This window comes from Hevea brasiliensis, chromosome 18 (genome assembly GCF_030052815.1).
Source record: "Hevea brasiliensis isolate MT/VB/25A 57/8 chromosome 18, ASM3005281v1, whole genome shotgun sequence".
NCBI lineage: Eukaryota > Viridiplantae > Streptophyta > Magnoliopsida > Malpighiales > Euphorbiaceae > Hevea > Hevea brasiliensis.
In genome coordinates, this window is record NC_079510.1 from 36,961,589 (window position 1) to 36,984,319 (window position 22,731).

At 36.5% G+C, this 22,731-nt stretch overlaps 1 protein-coding gene across 2 annotated transcripts in view; it reads left to right on the forward strand.

Moving 5' to 3' along the window:
• The window catches only part of LOC110673061 (nuclear pore complex protein GP210), an 85,352-nt gene extending 64,224 nt beyond the window's left edge, over positions 1 to 21,128 (forward strand). Inside the window, exons 30-41 of one of the 2 annotated variants that reach the window (XM_021836066.2) lie at positions 22 to 163; positions 11,637 to 11,717; positions 11,807 to 12,023; positions 12,415 to 12,481; positions 14,410 to 14,501; positions 14,817 to 14,877; positions 14,977 to 15,304; positions 18,062 to 18,102; positions 18,197 to 18,360; positions 18,488 to 18,587; positions 18,674 to 18,843; positions 20,234 to 21,128. In XM_021836066.2, coding sequence (XP_021691758.2) covers positions 22 to 163; positions 11,637 to 11,717; positions 11,807 to 12,023; positions 12,415 to 12,481; positions 14,410 to 14,501; positions 14,817 to 14,877; positions 14,977 to 15,304; positions 18,062 to 18,102; positions 18,197 to 18,360; positions 18,488 to 18,587; positions 18,674 to 18,843; positions 20,234 to 20,761 — 1,991 coding nt within the window. In that variant the 3' untranslated portion in view covers positions 20,762 to 21,128. Of the gene's footprint in view, positions 1 to 21; positions 164 to 11,636; positions 11,718 to 11,806; positions 12,024 to 12,414; positions 12,482 to 14,409; positions 14,502 to 14,816; positions 14,878 to 14,976; positions 15,622 to 18,061; positions 18,103 to 18,196; positions 18,361 to 18,487; positions 18,588 to 18,673; positions 18,844 to 20,233 lie in introns of those variants that run through there. The other variant, XM_021836063.2, reaches the window with a different exon arrangement.
• Positions 21,129 to 22,731: the final 1,603 nt, after the last annotated feature.

Here is a 22,731-nt window from a genome sequence, read left to right on the forward strand (position 1 = left end):
GGAATTATTATTTTTGAACAGTAGCTTTTGAATCTCCAAGTATGAAATTGCAAACAGCAGTTAGTGTGCTATCGGGAAATGTTGTCACTATTGATGCTCCGAAAGAGATGCTAACAAATGTTCCTTACCCAACAAAAGGATATAGCTTCTCTGTGAAGTTCAGGTTTGTGAATGAATCCATGCCCATATTATAGTGATTTCACACATTTTAAGTGACTGGTGCTGAACTTCAAGTGATATTTTTTCAAGTTTCTCTTGAAGAATTGATTGCATTGCAAAATGGATAACCTTTAATAAACATAGGCCATGAGAATGCCTTGGCATTTGATTGCTTGTGAAGTACCAATTTGTTCAGTTTGGTTTTAACTTATGAAATGGAATGGTGACAAATTAGTACATTCTTCATTGCTGGAGTATTTTCATCACATCATTTCACTACCGCTGATAATCATGAAATGTAGAAGCAATTGTTTTCTTAGATATGCAGTTGGCAATACTTTTTTTCTTGGAAAAAAAAAAATACTTGTATACACCCAGTGAGCAGAAGGTTGTGACTTGTGATGCTCTCTAGACACTGTTATATACATTTTGTATATTAATACAAAGCTTTATTACCATTTTTTCCCTTTGAAAAAGATTCTATATTCATCAGCTGAGTCAACAGAAATATCCAAAGTGATTCATTTGATGTCTTAATGTGTTGTCTGGACATGTTGCATTATGCTTCACTCAAATAATTAACAAAATTTAGATTCTGGGGCAAGCTCTCTGACTTTGGTAGTAAAACCAAAACTCTGTTGTTTGTTGTAGGTAAATATTTTCTATATATTTTATTGAATGAGATACAAGGTATTTATATACAAAGGGTTCTGTAATTAAGTATTCTAATTGGGGTGATATCCCACTAATTATGCTAACTAATTAAGAAAGAATATTATTTACATAATTATAGGATTGACTTCCTATAACACTCCCCCTCAAGTTGGAGCATAGATATTAATCATGCCCAACTTGTTACAAATGTAGTCAATCCGAGCCCTATTCGAAGCCTTTGTGAAGATATCTCCTAACTGCTCTCCGGTTTTGACATGCCCTGTTGAGATTATCTTTTATTGAAGGAAGTGACAATTAATTTCAATATGCTTAGTACGCTCATGAAACACTAGATTTTAGACAATATGGAGAGCAGCTTGATTGTCACACCATAGTTTGACAGGAAATGAGGTCTCAAAACCCACTTATTCCAATAACTGAGTGTCCACATTACTTTACACAGTTTGGGCAATAGCTCGATATTCTGATTTAGCACTCGAACGAGAAACTACAGTCTGTTTCTTACTTCTCCAATATACTAAGTTTCCTCCAACAAAGATACAATATCCTGTAATGGATCTCCTATCAATCTTTGAATCAGCCCAATCTGCATCTGAAAAACACTCAATATTTAAGTGCTCATGATTGCTATAGCAGAGACCACGCCCTGGAGCCCCCTTCAAGTAACATAAAATTTGCCCCAAAGCTTCCCAATGGTTAACAGTAGGAGATGACATAAATTGACTTACAACACTAACTGAATATGCAATATCCGGATGAGTCACTGTGAGATAATTAAGCTTGCCAATCAATCTCCTATATATCTTAGGATCCTCAAATAGTTCACCATCTGAAGATTTGAAGTCATTGGAGCACTACATGGTTTGGCACCTAATTTTCGTGTTTCCGCCAATAAATCAAGGACATACTTCCTCTGAGATAAGAAGATGCCTTTCTTACACCTTGAAACTTCAATGCCTAAGAAATATTTCAACAAACCCAAATTTTTTGTTTGAAACTGAGTCTAAAGAAATGGCTTAAGTGATGAAATACCTGCAGAGTCATTTCCAGTAATAACAATATCATCAACATATACTATAAGTAAGATTAGTCCAGCTTTAAAATGTCTATAAAATACTGAATGATTGGACTTGCTCTTTTTCATGCGAAACTGCTGAACTACCTCACTGAATCTGCCAAACCAAGCTCGAGGACTCTGTTTCATGTTATAAAGGGATTTTCAGAGCCTGCAAACTTTGCCTAACTCCCCCTGAGCAACAAAACCTGGTGGTTGCTCCATATAAACTTCCTCTTGGAGATCACCATGAAGGAAAGCATTTTTTATATCTAACTGATGTAAAGGCCAATCATATCTGGCTGCCAAAGAAACAAACAAGCGAACAGAAGCTGGTTTAGCAACAGGAGAGAAAGTGTCAGAGTAATCAGCTCCATAAGTCTGAGCATATCCTTTAGCAGCAAGGCGACAAGATGGGACTGCAAAAACCCATTTGCATCCAATAGCTTTCTTATTAGGAGGCAGATGCACCAATTCTCAAGTACCATTAGTATCTAAAGTCACCATTTCCTCTTCCATTGCAACACGCTAGCTAGGATGGGACAATACCTCAGCAACAGTTTTAGGAATAGAAATAGTATGTAGAGAACTGATAAAACAATGAGATGGAGACAAGTGATCACAACATACAAAGGAAGAGATAGGATAAGTACATTGACGTTTACCTTTTGCGAAGAGCAATGGGAAGATCTAAGTCAAACTGAGGAGCAGTGGATGGAACTGGGTCTTCTGACAAAGAAGCTGGTGGAGGATTTGAGTCAAGAGTCTCCAATCTTCTAGAGTAAACATGAACAACAGGTGGGCGAGGGGATTGAATCGGTGCTAGCGCAGGAGAATTCTGAGGATCTGGATGAGGACTTGACACTGGATGGACAGAATAGACTAAGAGATCATCTTCCTCACCCGGACTCTCATAAATAGGTGAGGGAGGAAAGAATGGAGTAGATTCAAAAAAGGTAACATCAGCAGACACAATATAACGATTAAGGGTTGGAGGAAAACATCTGTACCCTTTTTGAAGTGGAGAATATCCAAGGAAGAGACACCTAAGAGACTTGGGATCCAATTTAGTAACCTGTGAACGAACATCTCGCACAAAACAAGTACGACCAAAGATACGAAGTTCAATAGGAAACAAAGATGTAAAAGGAAACAAAAAGGTATAAGGAATATTACCGTTAAGGACAAATGATGGCATACGATTAATCAGGAAACAAGCTGTAGAAACTGCATCAGCCCAAAACTGTTTAGGAACTTTCATTTGAAAAAGGAGTGCCCATGCTACCTCAAGGAGATATCTATTTTTTCTTTCAGCAACCTCATTCTGGGATGGAGTATCAACACAAGATGTCTGATGAAGAATGCCTTTTTGCGACATATAGGTTTGAAAATTGCTAAAAAGATATTCCTTAGCATTATCACTTCTCAATATACGCACAAACGTATTAAATTGATTTTGAATCTCAGCACAAAATGCACAAAAAATAGAAAATAATTCTGAACGATTCTTCATTAAAAATAACAAAGTAACACGGGAATAATCATCAACAAATGTAATAAAATTCTTGAATCCAGAGTTTGAAATAATAGGAAATGGACCCCATACATTAGAATGAACTCACTCAAAAGGGGACGAAGCCCATTTATTGACTCGAGACACTTTAGGCAAACGATGATGTTTAGCAAACTGACAGGACTCACAATCTTAAACTAACAAAGACTGAAACTGTGGACATAACTTTTTCAAGATAGATAAAGACGGATGTCCCAACCGAAAATGGACTTCAATAGGAGTTAAAATCCTGGAACGCACAAGAGATCTTGGCACCTGTTTGTCAAGGACGTAGAGGCCTCCAGACTCATATCCTCTACCAATAATCTGCTTCGTCGTAAGATCCTGGAACAAATAATGATTAGGAAAAAATGAGATACTACAATTTAAGACTCGAGTAAGTTTACTAACAGAGAGTAAATTAAAGGCGAATTTAGGTAGACACAAACCAGATGATACAGAAATGGATGGTGTGAGATTTGCAATGTTAGAACCAATGACATAAGACTTGGACCCATCGGCCAAAACAACAGAGGATGAAGGATGATGAGGCTGAATGTAGACAAAAGGTTAGAATAATAGAAAGAGATGATTCTCCTTAATTTCAATTAATCTGTACATGGGTATATATATATATATAATTGATTCCTATAATTGTGTTCTACTAATTAGAAAGAAATTCTAAATAAGAAATCCTAAATAGGAATACAGAATACAGAATATATAGAGAAATAATATAGTAATTGACTTTCCATAACACTCCCCCTCAAGTTGGAGCATAGATGTTAATCATGCCCAACTTGTTACAAATGTAGTTAATCCTAGCTCTATTTAGAGCTTTTGTGAAAATATCTCCTAACTGCTCTCCAGTTTTGATGTGTCCTGTTGAGATGATTTGTTGTTAAATCTTTTCACGAACAAAGTGATAATCAATCTCAATATGTTTGGTCCGCTCATAAAACACTGGATTAGAAGCAATATGGAGAGCAACTTGATTATCACACCTCAATTTCGCAGGCAGGGATGTCTTAAAACCTGTCTAATCTAGTAATTGAAGTATCCACATTACCTCACATACTGATTGTGCCATGGCTCTGTATTCCGATTCAGCACTAGATCGAGAAACTACACTATGCATCTTGCTTCTCCAAGACACCAAATTTCTTCCAACAAAAACGCAATATCCAGTAGTTGACCTCCTGTCAACCTTAGATCCAGCCCCGTCGTCATCTGAAAAACATTCAACATTCAAATGCCCATGATTACCATATAACAAACCTCTTCCTGGAGCGCCCTTTAGATAACACAAGATTTGTCCCAAGGCTTTCCAATGAGCAACAGTTGGAGATGACATAAACTGACTTACCACACTAACGGCATAAGCAATGTCAGAACTAGTGACTGTAAAGTAGTTCAATTTTCCTACCAATCTCTCTGGATCTTCAAACAACTCACTATCCCCTGCTAACAGTTGTAAATTTGGAGTCATTGGTGCACTGCAAGGCTTAGCACCTAATTTTTCTGTCTCCGTCAATAGATCGAGGACATGTTTTCTTTGAGACAAGAAAATACCCTTCTTACTTCTTATAACTTCAATACCCAAGAAATACTTAAACAATATCAAGTCTTTGGTCTGAAACTGGGTTTGGAGGAAGGTTTTAAGAGATAAAATACCTGTAGAGTCACTCCCAGTGATGACAATGTCATCCACATAGACCACCAGGAGAATTAGACCAGCCTCAGATTGCCTATAAAATACTGAGTAATCACACTTACTCTTTTGCATACCAAATTCCTGTACTGCTTCACTGAATCTGCCAAACCAGGCCCTAGGACTTTGTTTCAAGCCATAAAGAGACTTCCGAAGCCTACAAATTTTACCCAACTCCCTCTGAGCAACAAACCCAGGTGGTTGCTCCATATACACCTTCTCCTGAAGATCACCATGAAGGAAAGTATTCTTGATATCCAATTGGTGCAGGGTCCAATCATATGTAGCTGTTAAAGAGATAAACAAGCGAACAGAAGTAAGTTTAGCTACAGGAGAAAAAGTGTCAGAGTAATCAACTCCATATGTCTGAGCATATCCTTTTGCCACAAGGTGTGCTTTTAACCTAACCACAGAACCATTAGGATTTACCTTTACTGTAAATACCCATTTGCAACCAATAGCTTTCTTACCAGTGGGCAAAGGCAACAGTTCCCATGTACCATTAGCATCTAAAGCCTCTATTTCCGCTTGCATAGCAGCACACCAGCCAGGATGAGACAGTGCCTCACCAACAGTATTAGGGATAGGAATAGAGTCTAAAGAAGTAACAAAACACCGAGAACAAGAAGACAATTGATTATAAGAAACAAAAGAAGAGATAGGGTAAGTGCATGAACGCTTACCTTTACGAAGAGTAATGGGTAACTCTAGGTCAGAATCATGATCAGTATGAGGTACAGTATCTCCTAACGAAGTAGCTGGTGGAGGATCTGAGTTAGGAATCTCCAATCTCCTGGAATAAATATAAATAACGGAAAGTCGAGTAAGTCTAGAGACAGAAGGACCAGGCTATGAGAGAGGACTAGACATTAGTTGGATAGTATATATTAAGAGATCATCCTCCTTCCCCTGACTCTCATACACAGATGATTGAGGAAAGAATGGAGTTGACTCAAAAAATGTGATATCTGTAGAAACAAGATAACGATTAAGAGTAGGAGAGAAACAGCGGTACCCTTTTTGGAGCTGGGAGTACCCAAAGAAGACACATTTGAGAGACTTCGTATCCAATTTAGTAATCTGTGGACGAACATCATGCACAAAACAGGTACAACAAAAAATACGAGGTTCAACAGGGAACAAAAATTTTGTACGAAATAAAGCAGTATAAGGAATATCCCCATTATAGACAGAAGACGGCATACGATTGATCAAAAAACATGCCGTAAAAACTGCATCCACCCAAAAGTGTTTAGGAACTTTCATAGGAAAAAGAAGAGCACGAGTTACCTCATGAAAATGCCGATTTTTTCTTTCGGCCACGCCATTTTGGTATAGGGTATCAACACAGGAAGACTGATGAAGAATGCCATTTTGTGTCATAAAAAATTGAAATTGTACTGAAAAATATTCTTTGGCATTGTCACTTCTTAATATGCGTACAGAAATATTAAATTGAGTTTTGATTTTATTACAAAAGGCATAAAAGATAGAAAACTCAGAACAATTCTTCATTAAATATAACCAGGTAACACGAGAGTAATCATCAACAAAAGTAACAAAATAACGAAATTCAGTTTTAGAAGTAACAGAACAAGGACCCCAAACATCAGAATGAACTAACTCAAAAGGAGATGAAGCCCGTTTATTGACTCTAGACACAGAAGGCAAACGATGATGTTTTGCAAACTGACACGACTCACATTCTAGTACTGATAAAGACTAAAACTGAGGATACAGCTTCTTCATAGTAGACAAAGAAGGATAGCACAATCTACAATGAGCTTCAAGAGGTGTTAAGGTACTGGAGGAAACAAGCGACCGCGGTACATGATTTTCCAGAATGTAGAGACCACCTGACTCGCGTCTTCTACCAATAATCTGCTTCATCATAAGATCCTGAAACAAACACTGGTCAGGAAAAAAGAAAAAAGAAAAAAGAGCAATTTAAGGTACGAGTAAGTTTACTAACAGAAAGTAGATTAAAATAGAATTTTGGTAGACACAAAACAGATGACAAAGAAATTGACGAAGTCGGGTTCATAGTTCTAGAACCCATGACATAAGAAGTAGAACCATCAGCTAAAGTAACAGTAGTGGAAGTGAGATTAGACTGAAAAGCAGATAGAAGACTAGAATTACTTGTCATGTGATCTATCGCACCAGAATCAATAACCCATTTGGATGAGGAAGACACAAGGCATGTAATGGATTTACCTGACTCAGCGATCGCAGTAACAGGGGAATTGGTAGGCTTTAGAGATGCTTGATACTGAGAAAACTGTGCAAAATCCTCTGCAAATACCAAAATAGTTTTCTTAGAGGAAGATACTGTAGAATCCTCTGCTGCCATATTTGCCACCTGTGATCGCTGATTTTTTCTCTGAAGTTGCGAACAATTATATTTTGTATGGCCAGGCTCATGGCAATAATAACAAATGAGTCCTGATTAGAACTAGCCTCCCCATTACGCTGATTACCTCTGTTGCCTGTAATTCCTCTTCTACTTCCTCTTCTATTACCCTGTTGTTCATTTGGATTACGGCTAATAAGAGCACTACTGGCAGACTGTGAAGATTGAGTACTCTCTGTACGAAGGACCCGTGTGAACGTTTCATGCAAAAAGGAAATCTCAAAATTGGAGAAAATCTTAGATTTAGCAGTCTCATACTCTGAAGGAAGGCCTGCAAGAAAACTCATAACAGACAGTTGCTCCCGTTGGGCCTGCTGAATTTTCACATCAGAACTAAAATACAACAATACATTAAGTTCCTCATATACCCATTTAAAATTCATAAAATAAGCCGTGAGAGACTTATCCTCTTTCTCAGCATGGTAGAATGCCTTAAAAACATCATAAATAAGGGAGATATTCCCTTTACTAGAATACAGAAAATCTAAGTAATTCATCAATTCCTTAACAAATTCACAGTGATTAATTAAACTAATTACCTCACTGTAAATCGAGTTTCAAAGCTGCAAAAACAACCGAGCATCCTCCCTTAGTCAAGTTTGCCGTGTATCATCAGTAGGTGGGTCTTTAGTAAGGTGATCATTCTTATCAATGCTATGCAAATAGACCCTAACAGTCTTACTCTACTCCAGGTAATTCGAACCATTAAGTTTGTGTTCCGTGATCTTAGTCATCACCGGAATCACATCAGAAATAACATTCTTATTGTCTGTCATTTGTTGAGACAAGGAAAACTAACCAAAACGCTAATCCAAAGTGCTTATAGCCGCAAAATAACCCAAAATCACAAATCAAGCAAATATCGAAATAGGATCTGAGAGCCAAACCTCAGAAATCCTTTAATGGTGTGTACTGGATCAGACAACAACACAGTGGTGGAATGAGGGGGTTGAGGCGACGCCGGCGATGCTGATCGTAGTCGAAACGGCCGGCGGACGGGCCTCCACACGTCGGTGAGTGAAGAAACGGCGAGAACCTTAGTTGGGCGCGTGAACCTCATGTGCTTGGATTCCGGCGACCGGATCAGAGAGGACGGCCGGTTGGCGGCCAAGGTCTCTCCCGAGTTGGGTTGTGAGAACAAATAGTCACCCTAGATAGATGACCTGCTCTGATACCAAGTAGAACGAGATGATTCTCCTCAATTTCAATTAATCTGTACATGGGTATATATATACAATTAATTCCTATAATTGTGTTCGACTAATTAGGAAGAAATTCTAAATAAGAAATCATAAGTAAGAATACAGAATACAGAATATACAGAGAAATAATATAGTGATTGACTTTCCATAACAAGAATTACCAGTCATGTGGTCTGTAGCACCAGAATCAATAACCCATTTGGAGGAGACAAAGCATGTAGTAAATTTACCTGACTCAACTATTGCAGTGACTGGGGAGCTAGAAGACTTTAGAGAGGCCTGATACTGTGAAAACTGTGCATATTCTTCGGCGGATACTAAAACTGCTTTCTAATAAGGAGCTACTGAAGAGTCATCAACTACCATATTGGCCATCTGAGATCGTGAGTTCTTATTCTGAAGTTTCGGACAATACCTTTTTGTATGACCTGACTCATGATAATAGTAACATTCAATTCCTCCTAAGTCGCGATTAGGGGCAACCTCCCCACTACGCTGGTTACCCCTATTGCCACTATACCCTCCTTTACTGCCTCCTTTATGACTTTGCCCGCCATTGTCAGTACGACTAACAAGAGCACTATTAACAAATTGGGAGACTTGGGGAGCTTCAGTACGAAGTACTCTTGAGAAAATATCATGCAGAGATGAAATTTCAGAATCAAAAAGAATTTGAGATTTAGCAGTTTCAAACTTTGGGAGAAGACCTGCCAAAAAAATTGACAGCCATTTGTTCTCATTGAGCTTGCTGAACTTTCACATCAGGACTAATCGGCATTAAGACATTAAGCTCCTCATAGATCCTTTTAAAATCCATAAAATAGGCTGTGAGAGACCTATCTTGTTTCTCTACACGATAAAATGCCTTACATACCTCATAAATACAAGAGATATTTCCTTTACCTGAATATAAGAATTCTAAATAGTCCATCAATTCTTTAATAAACTCACAGTGATTAATTAAGCTAATTACTTCACTGTTAATGGAATTTCGAATTTGCAAGAACAAACTAGCATCCTCCCTCATCCAAGTTTGCTTTGTATCATCAGTAGGTGAATCTTTGGTGAGATGATCATCCTTATCAATACTTCGCAAATGAACCTGAACCGTCTTACTCCAATCAAGATAATTAGAACCATTAAGTTTGTGTTCCGTGATTTTAGTCATTATAGAAATCACATCAGCTATTACACTTTTACTTTCCGCCATTAAAAAAAAATTTCACAGCAATAAATCACAGAAATCTCCTTTCCTAAACTAATAAACACAGAGCAAACACACCTAAAGACACAATTTTAAAGCAGTTCAGTGTAACAGAAGCCAGAAACATACCCAACAATAGTTGGACCAAGACAAATTACCTCCACAAAGGCACCCTATGGCAGGACAATTAACAGGGATGCATTATACACTCAAGGCGACGCCAGCGAGAGCAATTGGAGCAGCAAAGGATGTCGGACGCGCCTCCACGGGCCGGCGAGTGGGACAGCGGCAGAAGCTTGTATCGGCGTGAGCCTCACTCGCCGGTCTTCTGGTGAACGGATTTTTTGGGTGAGGTCACCGGCAAGGGATCTTCCTTCTTGGGTGGGCGGTGAGACTTAAATGTCACCTTGAGATGGTGACCTAACTCCACAGTAATGTTTCTAATAGTTTTCTCATAAAAAAAATTTTTTTTTCCCAACAAGGCTCTGATACTATATAGGTAAATATTTTCTATATATTTTACTGAATGAGATACAAAGTATTTATATATAAAGGGTCCTATAATTAAGTATTCTAATTGGGGTGATATCCCATTAATTATGCTAACTAATTAAGAAAGAATATTATTTACATAATTATAGGATTGACTTCCTATAACATTTGTGATCACATAAATATAATCCTATAACATTTGTGATCACATAAATATATAACATTGCTATAATGATAACTTCTGCATATCCTTACCATGACTATTGTTGTATTATATTTCTGTAGCTACTGTCTAGCAATTAAGAAAATGATCTCCATAGCAAATATATGGTCAATTAAAAACCAATCATATAATGTTGTACATGCAGATATGATAGACTTGGTCTTTTCTATTGGGGGCGGAAGGGTTTTATTAGTAATTGGGATGCATTATTTTTGGGCGGTCAAACTTGACTGGGTGGTTGCATCTCTTGATGCATGTAAATGCTGCAAGCGTGGTTATATGCAGGCGCAGAACCAGCCAACTGGAAAGAGCCAAAAAAAAAAGAAGAGGCTTTTAAAAATTAAAATAAGTACCCTTAAATTTTCATCTAAAATTTTCAAAATCTAATGATGGCCCCCCAAAGCTTTTTGAATTATAAATATAACCACGCATTTTTATGTCAACTTTTAACCATATTTTCATTTTATATTGACTTTGGCCCCTCATAACTAATATTAGTTACATGATCTCCATTCTCAATCCCCTCTAGAAAGTTCATGTGCTACTAGAATCACATATGCAGTGGATGAGAATTGAGATAACATCAACAACAGAATATTGATCACTTAGTTCACTTTCTGGATTATTATGTTTCCATTTTGGGTGAATTCTAATGTTCTGGGAAAAGCAATGTCTTCTGTTTTGCTGTTTAAAGACCTTCCTTACTCCTTAGTACTGCTGAACATGGTTGTTTCCTGATAATTTTTGGGTCTACTCAAGGCTGCATCTCTACCACCAATTAATGCCCTATTCATAACTTTCTAATTTGAAGAATTATTTGTCATTTCTTTCTGTTCTGCACACTAACACACATAAACAATGACACAGGAAAATAATTAATGCATTTGTTTTTCTGTTTGATTAAACCAGGAAAATAATTAATGCATTTGTTGTTCTGTTTGATTAAACCAGTGACCCTCACCAAAAGTTTGATGCTGTCAAAAATGGTAAAGAAATGTCATATGACTGTAAGGTTGATCCTTCTTTTGTTGGGTATGTTTCTGACTCTTTCATCTGGTGTAGGTCTAATAAATAGATGGTATATCCTGACACTTCTTGTTGTTTCCATATCTGGACTAAAGGTATGCAAAGCCATGGATGGATCTTGACACGGGTAATTCCTATTGCCTCTTCTTCCCATACTCACCAGAGCATTTGGTACGCTCAATACCCAGAATGAAGGATATGAGACCTTATATATCTGTTTCTATTAATGCTTCACTCAAAGAAGCCAACCATGTCTCTGGATCTGTATCTGCACTTTTTATTGGAGGCTTTTCCATATTGGAGATGGACAAGGTAATTTTGGTCTTGTAACAATTGAGGCAGAATAAATGCATACAACACAAACCTGGAACCTGCATTCAATTGCCCCATTACATTAGATCCACTGGAACGTTTCTAGAATTCTATCAGCTGCATATTGGATTCCATCTATTTGTTTATGTATTACATTGTAGCAAGATCTTATAGTGTTGGGATTAATTCAAGGTTTGAATTTTGCGATGTTTTTTTACAATATAATGAAAAGCACCAATTGTTAACTTGAACCCCTCTAAATGATTGACACAAACAAGAGAGCATTTTAGGAAGAAATAGTTCCAAAAGTTCATTCTCTTGTCTGCATCAACCAGGTTTTAAGTGTGAATTTGAAACAATACCAATACTGTGTGATTTTTTTATGTTGCAGAGTTTAATGCAGTTGAATCTGACACCAGACTCCAACAAGACTATAATAACCATCTTGGGTAATACAGGTAACACTCCGCCTAAACTACCTCTATTACCTCCCCTGCGAAGAAATAAATAATGAAATAAGAATATAAAAAACCCAATATCTCTCCTTTCTTGTGTTCTGTATTGGGTCATGTTCTGTGTAAGGGTTTTCCTTCTCTCTCTCTCTCTCTTTCTCTCTCTGAAGGTGGTAAGGACTGTCAGTGGTATCCTGAACTGTGCCCTGTCTATATGTTGGTCTATTTCTATTGAAGTCCTTAGAACCTTTGAGGCAGACTACATTGTGCCTTCTTTGTTGCTAATTCTGAATTAGATGTGTCTATTAAGGCTCATATGTGTCAAATATATCTAAGAACAATGCCACATCTGCTACCAGTCTCATGTAATATGTAAATGTTGGTGTATATGCATGTGTATGCATACACCTTGATCTATAAGTTTGGATTTTGTTAATGAACTTTGAGGAAATTTGTCAAGGATCATTAAACTCATGTAATTATTACTTTATTATATCCAACCAGTGGTGCCATTCTGCTAAGTTGTCACCTCCCCACTGCCCCTAGCCTCCTCATGTCAAATCGACTCCCACCTGCATGTGCATCCCGCGTGTGCCTCGGCCCTTGGGTTTTGGCTCAAATGATAAATGGGGTAATGTTGTGGGTGTAGATTTGGCCTTTATTTTATTGGTAACTCAACACAACTCGACCAAGCCTCAGATCTAAATTACTTTGGACTTGGTGTAGGCACATTGATCCTTCTAGTTCTAGGCCACTTTCTACCATCTTAGTCCATGTTAATTTTATATTTTTGGCCTATTTAGGTTTTTTAAGTTATGCCAAATAGTTACATAAGACCGTAAAGTGTTTCAGAATTCAATTAAGACCTTCAACTTTTAAAAATGATAAAATAAGTTTTTCAAATTTTTAAAAATAGATCAAATAAGCCTTTGAGGACAAATAAACCTTTTAACTTTTAAAAATAGATTAAAAAAAAGGACAATTATAATTTGCTTCTAATATAAATCTAGTCAAGACTGTGCACGGATTCTCATCAGCAATTCTGTATATCTTATTTGCAACATCCCGGCGATGAATATTGCATTCTGGAACAAATTGATAAATTATTATTTACTGGGGTGTTCAAGAAACTTCTCTACAAAACTGATGAAACCATAAAAATGCATCTTGAATCAGTCGGCAAAGAACAACTTATCAATATGCTCCAGGATGCAGCAAACATTTATGAGGATGTTGCAAATCAAACACATAGGTTTATTGATGAGGTCCCTTTGCACTAAAGATCTTCGGGTGCGGCCTTGATTGGATTTATATTAGAGATAAATTATAGTTCATCCTTTTTTAATCTATTTTTAAAAGTTAAAAATTAAAGTGCTTATTTGTCCTTAAAATAATAAAAGGACTTATTTGATCTATTTTTAAAATTTAAAAGACTTATTTATCGTTTTTAAAATTTGAAGAACTTATTTGGACCCCCAAAACCTTATAAGCACTTATATGACTATTCGCCCATATTTTAAAGGCCAAAATAGACTTTTTGCGTTTAATTTTAGGTCCATTCTCCCCTTCCTATCTGCTGATTTTGAATTAGTACACCTGTGGGCAATGGCAAAACTCTCTTAGTCTATGTTGGATATAAACCAAATGTTCTCATTTGACCCTCCCCCAACTTGTCCTCAATGGATGCCAGCCACTCACTCTCCAATAGATGTATTTACTTCTTATCTTACCCAATCTTGTATTTCTAATATCCATCTTAGCATTTTGGAAACTCTTATTTTATAACTATAGGCATTTACTTAGATTTTTATGATGATTATAAGAGAACTAAATTTCCTATCTGCTGCAATAAAATCTGCTGTAAACTAAATTTCCCATCTGCTGCCATAAATCTACTGTAAATGTTGATGTCATTGATCATTTTCCTATTGTAGATGTTGATATCCAATGGCATAACCAGGATTTTATAAAGATCAGCCCTATCCATAAAGAAGATTTTGGTATTGGTGGTTGTGCAGATTATGAGGTGAGTTATGTGATTCATTTCGAGTAATTTCTGAAATTGCGACTATTAGCAGTTAAGAAATGAAATTATTTCAATTACTATTTTTCTTAAGAATGAAGGATAATCAATCCATTGCAAGGGTTTAAGTGTAGAATTTTAATGGTCATCCCAAAATCCTGAGGACTCTGCCCAAAACATATGAGACTTGAATGTTGTTCAGACAGAACTTATCCCAAATTTTTGGTGTAGAAGTACGGAAAACACACACACACACACACATAAAAACTCCCCACTCATTTTAATTTTTAAAATTAACGTTCTTGTTGATATTTGCAGGTCAAAGTGCTAAAAGCCAAGAGATTCAAGGATAAAATTATCATCGCACTTCCAGCCAATAGTGAGCCTATTTTGCTCTGGTTGTTGACACATGATAGTTTTTTTTTTAGTTAATTTTTTTTTTTCATAACAACCTCTTTCATTTTGTTCTCTGTGACAGGTCAGAGAGTTGAAATAGATGTTAATTATGAACCTGATGCTGGAGATGCATCAAAAGCCATCTTCAAAAGCAGCATATTTCTAATGGTAGCTGGGTGTTTAGTTGCGGCACTGGGAACGATATTTATTTTCAAAAATTTCATTAGGATGTCCAACAGAACTCAGCCATATCCAACCCCTGCTACTCCAAGTATTACAGCACCTCTTACACCCGAGCGTAGTAGCCCTATTTTGAACGAACAGTCACCTCGAACACCTCAGCCTTTTGTAGACTATGTGAGAACGACAATAGATGAAACTCCATACTACAAGCAAGAATCTAGGAGGAGGTTTAATCCACAGCGTACGTATTAGACCTTTTATCTCTCTTCCTGCCAATTTGTGTCATTGAGCATGATTGCTGTCTGATTTAGACCCAACATTTTGTTGATCAAAATTTTTGTGCAACCTGGACCTTCATACTTTGTTGTGCAGAGACACATTTTCTATGTTAGGGTCATGTTACACGAGGGATGTGCATTTTGTCGAGACTAATCCTTTTATCGTGTTTAGAGGAATATAAATGAAGATGTTAGTGGGTCTATTTGATTTTGTTATTGCAGCTGAGCTGCCATTGATAAAAGCAAGCTAGTACCAGTTTAAAGTAGTTTGAAAGTCAATAGCTTTAATAATATTATATTCTTTAATGGCATTAACTTGAATAATAAAAATTATTAGTAAAAATTTCACGAAAATTTTCAATAATCACAAATGGATTGTTTAGCCTAAGTTGGTTCAGTGATTCGAATTCTCGCTTTCTCAAAACCTCTCTACTCAAGGAATAATAATAATAAACAGATTTAAAAAGGAAACTCACAGACAGAATCAAATCTTGTCAGAAAAGCTCTATTTTGTTTAATAAACTTTCAAACAACCACTTTTTCAAACATCAAGGTATCACAAAATCATGCGTTTCAAGGTATTTTTAGGGCTTCAAATCCTTGTCTGCAACAGTTGATCGCCTTCTTGAAAAGCAATTTATTTCTAAAAAATAGCAATTCAATAATTTTGAATTTATCTGTTTAGCTTAACTTGGTTTAGCGTTTAAAATCATATCACTTAACAGACTTAAGTTTTGAGTTATTACTCTTTTAATTTCTCTCTTAAAATAATAATTTTGAATTTTTCTTTTTTAGGTGAATATTTTATGTGATTATACTTCTACACATAACATAAAGGATAAATTGCTATAAGGTCCTTAAGTTTATCAAAATTTATTAGTTAGTCTCCAAAATTCTTTGAGGCAATTAAAATGTTCCCTGTTAATTCAAAGGAAGACTACTTAGTCGTTCTGTTACCATTGGGTGAGGAAAACCATAGTCAAATGGGAGAGGGCTCGGTAAAAAGAGAGGAATACGTGAAATGGCAAAAATACCCCTAATAGCCCTTAACATCCTGATTTTGTCTTTCTTCCTCCTTCGGTCATTCTTTCACAGCACCATTTATCTCTCATATTTGCAACATCCACCTCTTCTTATCCCTCCATTTTCGTTTCTTCATTTGTTTCAACCATAATGTCTCATTCAAGTGGCATTATATGTGGATGGGATTCTACGATTCATGGAATCGTAGATTGGGGTGAGACTTTCCCAATCTGCAGAAAACCCTAACCGCCCATATTACTATTGCATAGACAATATATGTGGACCATTTTAGGGATAGTGTGTTGCTTGCCATCATCGACTTCCACTTCAACTTGATAGAGTTGAAACTCTTCAATAAGGAAAATTGTTAAGTGTCAACATGTGAATGAGCTACTGGAAGATGTTATGAAGCTAGATAATATGATCAAGGAAGAGTTTATGAAGCTGAAAAATGAGGTCAAAGATGAGGTTGTAAAGTTGAAAGAAGATTACAAGTTGATGGAAAGAAAGCTTGAATATGTTGATTTGATCCTTGGATTCTTGAAGACAAGTATGTTATTTTATTTTCATAGTGTTTTTGGTTTTTATGGTATTGAAAAACAAGTAAGAAATAATTGTTTTCCTGTTGAGAGAGAGAGAGAGAGAGAGACTTCTAAGAGAGAATTCAAATAGTGATTTAAAAATTTTAACCTAGAGAAATGGCATTTTAGATGTTTTGGATGGTACTCGAGAGCATTTTGGACATTTCCATTCTGCCACACACGAAAGGTTAATAGAAAGATTAAGTTGTTCTATTTTGAATTACCCAGAGACATTTTTATTGCCTTAAAGAATTTGAAGGACCAATTAATAAATTTTGAGAAAATTAAGAGATTTCATAGTAATTTACCATAATATAAGTATCCATATGAAAAAAGTAACAAAGAGAGATTTAGAATATAAATTAACTTAAAAAATGTTTCATTTAACATTAATAAAAAAATTATTAATTTAAAGGTGGTCCCCAAGGTAAGGACGCCATTCCCGAATGGCCAACATTTTTAGGGCTTTTCAGTTTCGAACTCTGCTAATTTTCAATTCCCAAATTTTCTAGGGCTTGCTTTTCTTTTTCTTCTTCTCCTTCTTCGTCCAAGCTCTCTGCTTTACCATTCCAGTAATCATCCTTTAAATCTTCAAGCCATGGACCCGCAAGACCAAGATGCACTTGCTGTAGGAGAAACCGACCACAACGCCAATGAGATTAAGTCTCAATCTCACACTGGGGATGGAGCCAGTCCTGGGTAAGTTCTTTCTTGCTTCTGTTTGTTTCCCGAAAAAAATTCAAAATTAGGAAATGCATATATACTTTAATTCGTCGAAGCCCTTTTGGTATTGGGGAAATGAGGTAAGGTTTCTGGTAGTCTTTCCTGGAATGAGAGGGGGAATTTGATTTCTTATTGGTAATTTTAATATTGGTGATGACTTTCGCTATTGTTGTTCGCATTTAATGACACCCTATGCTCCAATAGATACACAAATAACTATTAATGTCCCAATGCTTCCATTAGCTTTAGTTATTCTTTTCCCTCTGGTAATATGGGTTCTTTTCCTCTTGTTTTTTTTTTTATTTTGGTTTTTTATGTTATATGAGTTTTGAGAAACTTCAATTGTGAAATCTGATTGATTGCTCTGATTTTACTGCAGGAAAATTTTTATTGGAGGTTTAGCCAGGGAGACTACTTCTGGTTAGTTTTGCTTGTGATAAGTAACTATTGCCACCATTTTCATTTCAGAACTATTTTTGGTTTCAACCCTTTTTTTCTACGTTTCTTTGTGCAGCACAATTTGTCAAGCATTTTGGTAAATATGGTGAAATTACTGATTCTGTTATAATGAAGGACCGAAAGACTGGCCAACCTCGTGGTTTTGGGTTCGTAACCTATGCAGATCCCTTAGTTGTTGACCAAGTTATTCAGGACACACATATTATTAATGGCAAACAGGTAGGGTGAAGTTTGAGTTCAATGTTGGATTAAACCTGTGATTTGTCTTTTCTTAAAAGTGACTAATTTTTTTCCTCGTTTCTTTGAGTGGATTATTGATTTTTGTTTTGTTCTTTGGATGCCATAGGTGGAAATCAAGCGAACCATACCAAAGGGAGCTATTGGATCGAGGGATTTCAAGACAAAAAAGATTTTTGTTGGTGGAATTCCTACAGCTGTGACTGAAGGTAATTTATTCTTTAAGCAGCTCTATTTTTCTGGCCTCCCACTAAAGTGCTAGTTGCTTGATAAATGGGCATGAATCCATGGACAGATGAGTTCAAAGAATTCTTTACACAATATGGTGAGGTCATTGAACACCAGATCATGCGAGACCACTCTACTAACCGCTCTCGTGGCTTTGGATTTATTACATTTGACTCGGAGCTGGCAGTGGATGATATTTTGGCCAAAGGGAATAAGCTTGAGTTAGCTGGAACTCAGGTGAGCATATAACCAGCTAATGGCAACAACAATTTTTTCTTCCTTGCCCCTAGATTATTAAAGATAATATTTGTGTCTTTACAAGTACCCTTCTTACCCTAGGTTTTTGAAGATAATATTTATGTCTTTACAACTGCCCTTCTTATAATTACAAGTGAAAAGCAGGATGTCAGTGTTTCAGATAACAGTTTGTTTTTGATACTCCTTTTTCTATTGTTCCAACAATTTGACTGGAATGATTTCAAATAACTTTTCAAAGACCTCAACTTAGTCCATTATAGTTGTTGCACAAGAATACAGTCTTGGAGAATCCAAGTTCTTTCTAAAGTACCCAAAATATAATATAATGTCTACTTGAAGGCATACAACTCTCTATACTGAATTCATGTAAATTTATATGATCTTTTCATCCATCAGATCTTTATGTATCATACGTTTGATTACTGAGATGCATAGTCTTTATGCAGCTTTATTATTCTGTTGTGTAGATAGTTCACCCAGTGGAAAAATGTTCAGAGTGTAAATCTACTCATGATGAATTTATGCTAGTAAATTGTTATTCACAATTGGCTATCTGGGAATCCCAGAAAGACCAATTTCTTGATTTCTCTCAAAATTTTATCTCCTTTTTCTCTCAAATTTGGCAAGTATTCAACCTTCAAGTGGATCTTTCAATGCATTCTGGTTACTTTGACTCATTTGATTGACTGAATTAACGTTTAATGAACAGATTGATACAAATTAACGATTTGTGCCAAAAATAGAGATTAAATGCAAAATTCTGTGATTATGATTGTAGTTTACCTTGTTAATGCTTGGCATGTATTTTATGACGCCCTACATTTTTTCCCTTGAAAATCAAACAATTTTATTTTAGTTTATCTGTGGCAATAGTTGATAGAATTTTAAAGTGGGAGATTTGTTTTATTGGGTTTGAATGTCAATTAATAAAATTAGCAAAATGCTCGATAGTGTGAATGCTTTGGATCTTGGTTGTAAAGCTTTCATGGATGAGCCAGGTGCAAGTGAAAGATTTCAATATGATGCAGGAAAGCCTAATGGACATATATGCCAATTATGACTATAGAGAAAATACTTATGTGCCTAATCAAGTCACTAGTGTTCCTTTTTCCAAAGTTTGGTTTATAACCTATAATATTATTGAGAGCCAGTTGTATCATCTTTCTTATCCTTGTTGTCCAGCTGGCTTGTTTTCTGTGTGCTGTGAAGTAAGATGTAATAGGTCCTTGTGGAGATAGCTAGGTCAATAAGGAGTAAAATTGAGTAAATCAACTTCTTTTCTTGTGTAAAAGTAAATTTTGTTATAGAATAACATGGTTTTCATGCATTATATTTTCGGTTTACCAACACTTATTTGTTCTTTTTGTAGGTGGAGATCAAGAAGGCAGAGCCAAAGAAGGCCAACCCTCCACCGCCCCCTTCCAAGCGTTATAATGATTCAAGATCTGCATTTGGTAGTGGATTGGGTGATGCGTATGATGGATACATAGGCAGTGGCTTTGGTGGTGGTGGTGGTGGTGGTTATAGGTCTGGCGGAGTTTATGGAGATAGAGCCAGTACTTATGGTGGATATAATGGGGGTGAATTTGGTGGATATGGAGGATATGGCAGTGGTGGCATTGCGTCTTATAGAGGGGAGCCCTCTTATGGATATTCTGGTCGGTATGGAGGAGGCTTTAGCAGGGGTTATGATTTTGGAGGTGGTTATGGTGGCTCTGGTGAGGGTTATGGTGGATATGGCAGTGGCAGTGGTGCTGGTGGATCTGGCAGTGGCTATGGAGGTAGCTATGACACTGGCCTCGGAGGTGGGTATGGGGGTAGCAGTGGAGGTTCTTTCTACGGAAGTAGAGGATATGGTGGCGCTGGCATGGGTAGATACCACCCCTATGGGAGGTAGGAAAAAAAAAGGTTATGGAAAGATTTTTGGGATTATAAAGTGCAACGGCCAAGTGAAGTTGCCGCAACTGTAGTATTTGAGCTAGTTGCCAATTCAGTAGCTTGTGCTCAGGTTTTTTAAGCTTGTCAAGGTGGTGCCTGGAATTTGTCCACTCAATGTTCAATCATCCTCTCTCTCTCTCTCTCTCTCTCTCTCTCTCTCTTTCTGTGAGACTAGACAATCTAGGAGATCTTTTTCTTTTTTTTTTTTTTTTTTTCAATTTGAATAGCACCCATGAATTACAAATTGTGGAGATGTACCCTCACTCTGATTGTTCAAGGACACCTGGTAATACAAGTTGGGAATTGGTATTTACCCATTTTTATTTGCATTTGCTTGCCCTATTTTGATAGAGCCGCACCTTCTAACATCTAATCCTCTCTCTCTCTCTCTCTCTCTCTCCTTTTTTTTTCTGAAAATTCTTTTTGCCCCCTTTTAGTTGGGAGTTGCAAAAAGTACTTTCATTGGACGAGTCCCATCTAAAAAGTGACCCTACAATTTTTTTTTTTTTTTTTAATTTTTTTTCGGATGATATAGCTCAATGATTTAAAAGAGGTTATACAATTTTAGGCCCATAAATGGAAAGCCTAGATATAATTCAACAAATATAAGAAAACATTAAGCACAAAATAATAAAGCTCATAACTCATAAGAAAGAAACCCAAGGGAATCGGTCACCCAAAGCTAGTGTAATTCAACAAATATAGTCTCCCTTAGAAGTCCAATTTTTTTGGCAAGGTCATCTGCCGAGTGAGATTCAGTGGGTGTAAATCCTTGCGGTTTGGTTTGAAGTTGATAAACCTCTTACTCCGTGACACTGGGCATGGAACTTGGACATTGATGTAGCGCTGCTGGGGAAGAATGGAGAATAATGGGATGCACAGGGACGAGCTTTATCATTTGGTAGATGAGAAATAGCAATGCAAAGAGCCATTACATGCAAGACAATCGCTCTCAAAAGGTGATGAGGTAGAGCTCTAGACAACAGAAGCAGCCTTTGGGGTCGGCCAAGAGAGGCAGAGCTAGTGAAAGACCCTTGAGTTACCAAATCCAAAAAAAAAGAACAAAGCACAATATGAGACCCAAACATACATGCAACCATATAAGAAAAGGCAAATCAACAAGATATCCCTCACATGAAAGCCTTCAATTTGCCAACAAAAACCAACATTTTATTTATCCACAAAACCTGTCCAGAGGTGGAGAGGGGATAACTCATGTCCGGGCAAGGAAAGAGAAGCCATCCCCCACCCAAAAAGGTAGGGGATAGTCGACGGAGCTCGACACAAATAAAGACCCTTGGCATCAAACCAAAGAAAAACTAAGATACGAGAAATTTCTCTCTAACAAAGTAGAGAGACTTTATTTGTTAATCAGACTTGGGTTGGCACTAAATATTACCCCAGATTCAGGCTACAAGTTAGTTGTACAATCATTACAAACCTATAAATTCATTTGCACAATTTATATTTAATCATGCTTAAAAGTTATTGGATAATTTTTATTGTTCGTCCCTGAATTTTACTCCGTATTTCACTTTTGTCCCTTAACTTCAATTTATTACTAAAATTTCATAAACTTTAATTTTATTTCACAAAAAATCTCTCTAAATTGCAATAGTAAGTTTACATATTAAAAAATTTATCTAAATTACAATTTGACGCCTACAAATGCAGCTTTTGCTTTTTCCGGGGAAGGATAAATCCTTGTCCTGTCAAGGAAGCAAATCCTTGTGATAGTATTGATACTTTTGTCATAGGTCCATATGGTTGTTAAAATTATCAGTATTTTTTGAACGTGAGGAAAATAAGGTAAAAATGTAATGTTACTGTTTTTTAACCCGGACATTAGCATATTAAAAGAGTTTTTTTTTTTTAACGAAATTAAAATTTTGGGATTTTTTAGTAATAAATTAAAATTAAGAGACAAAA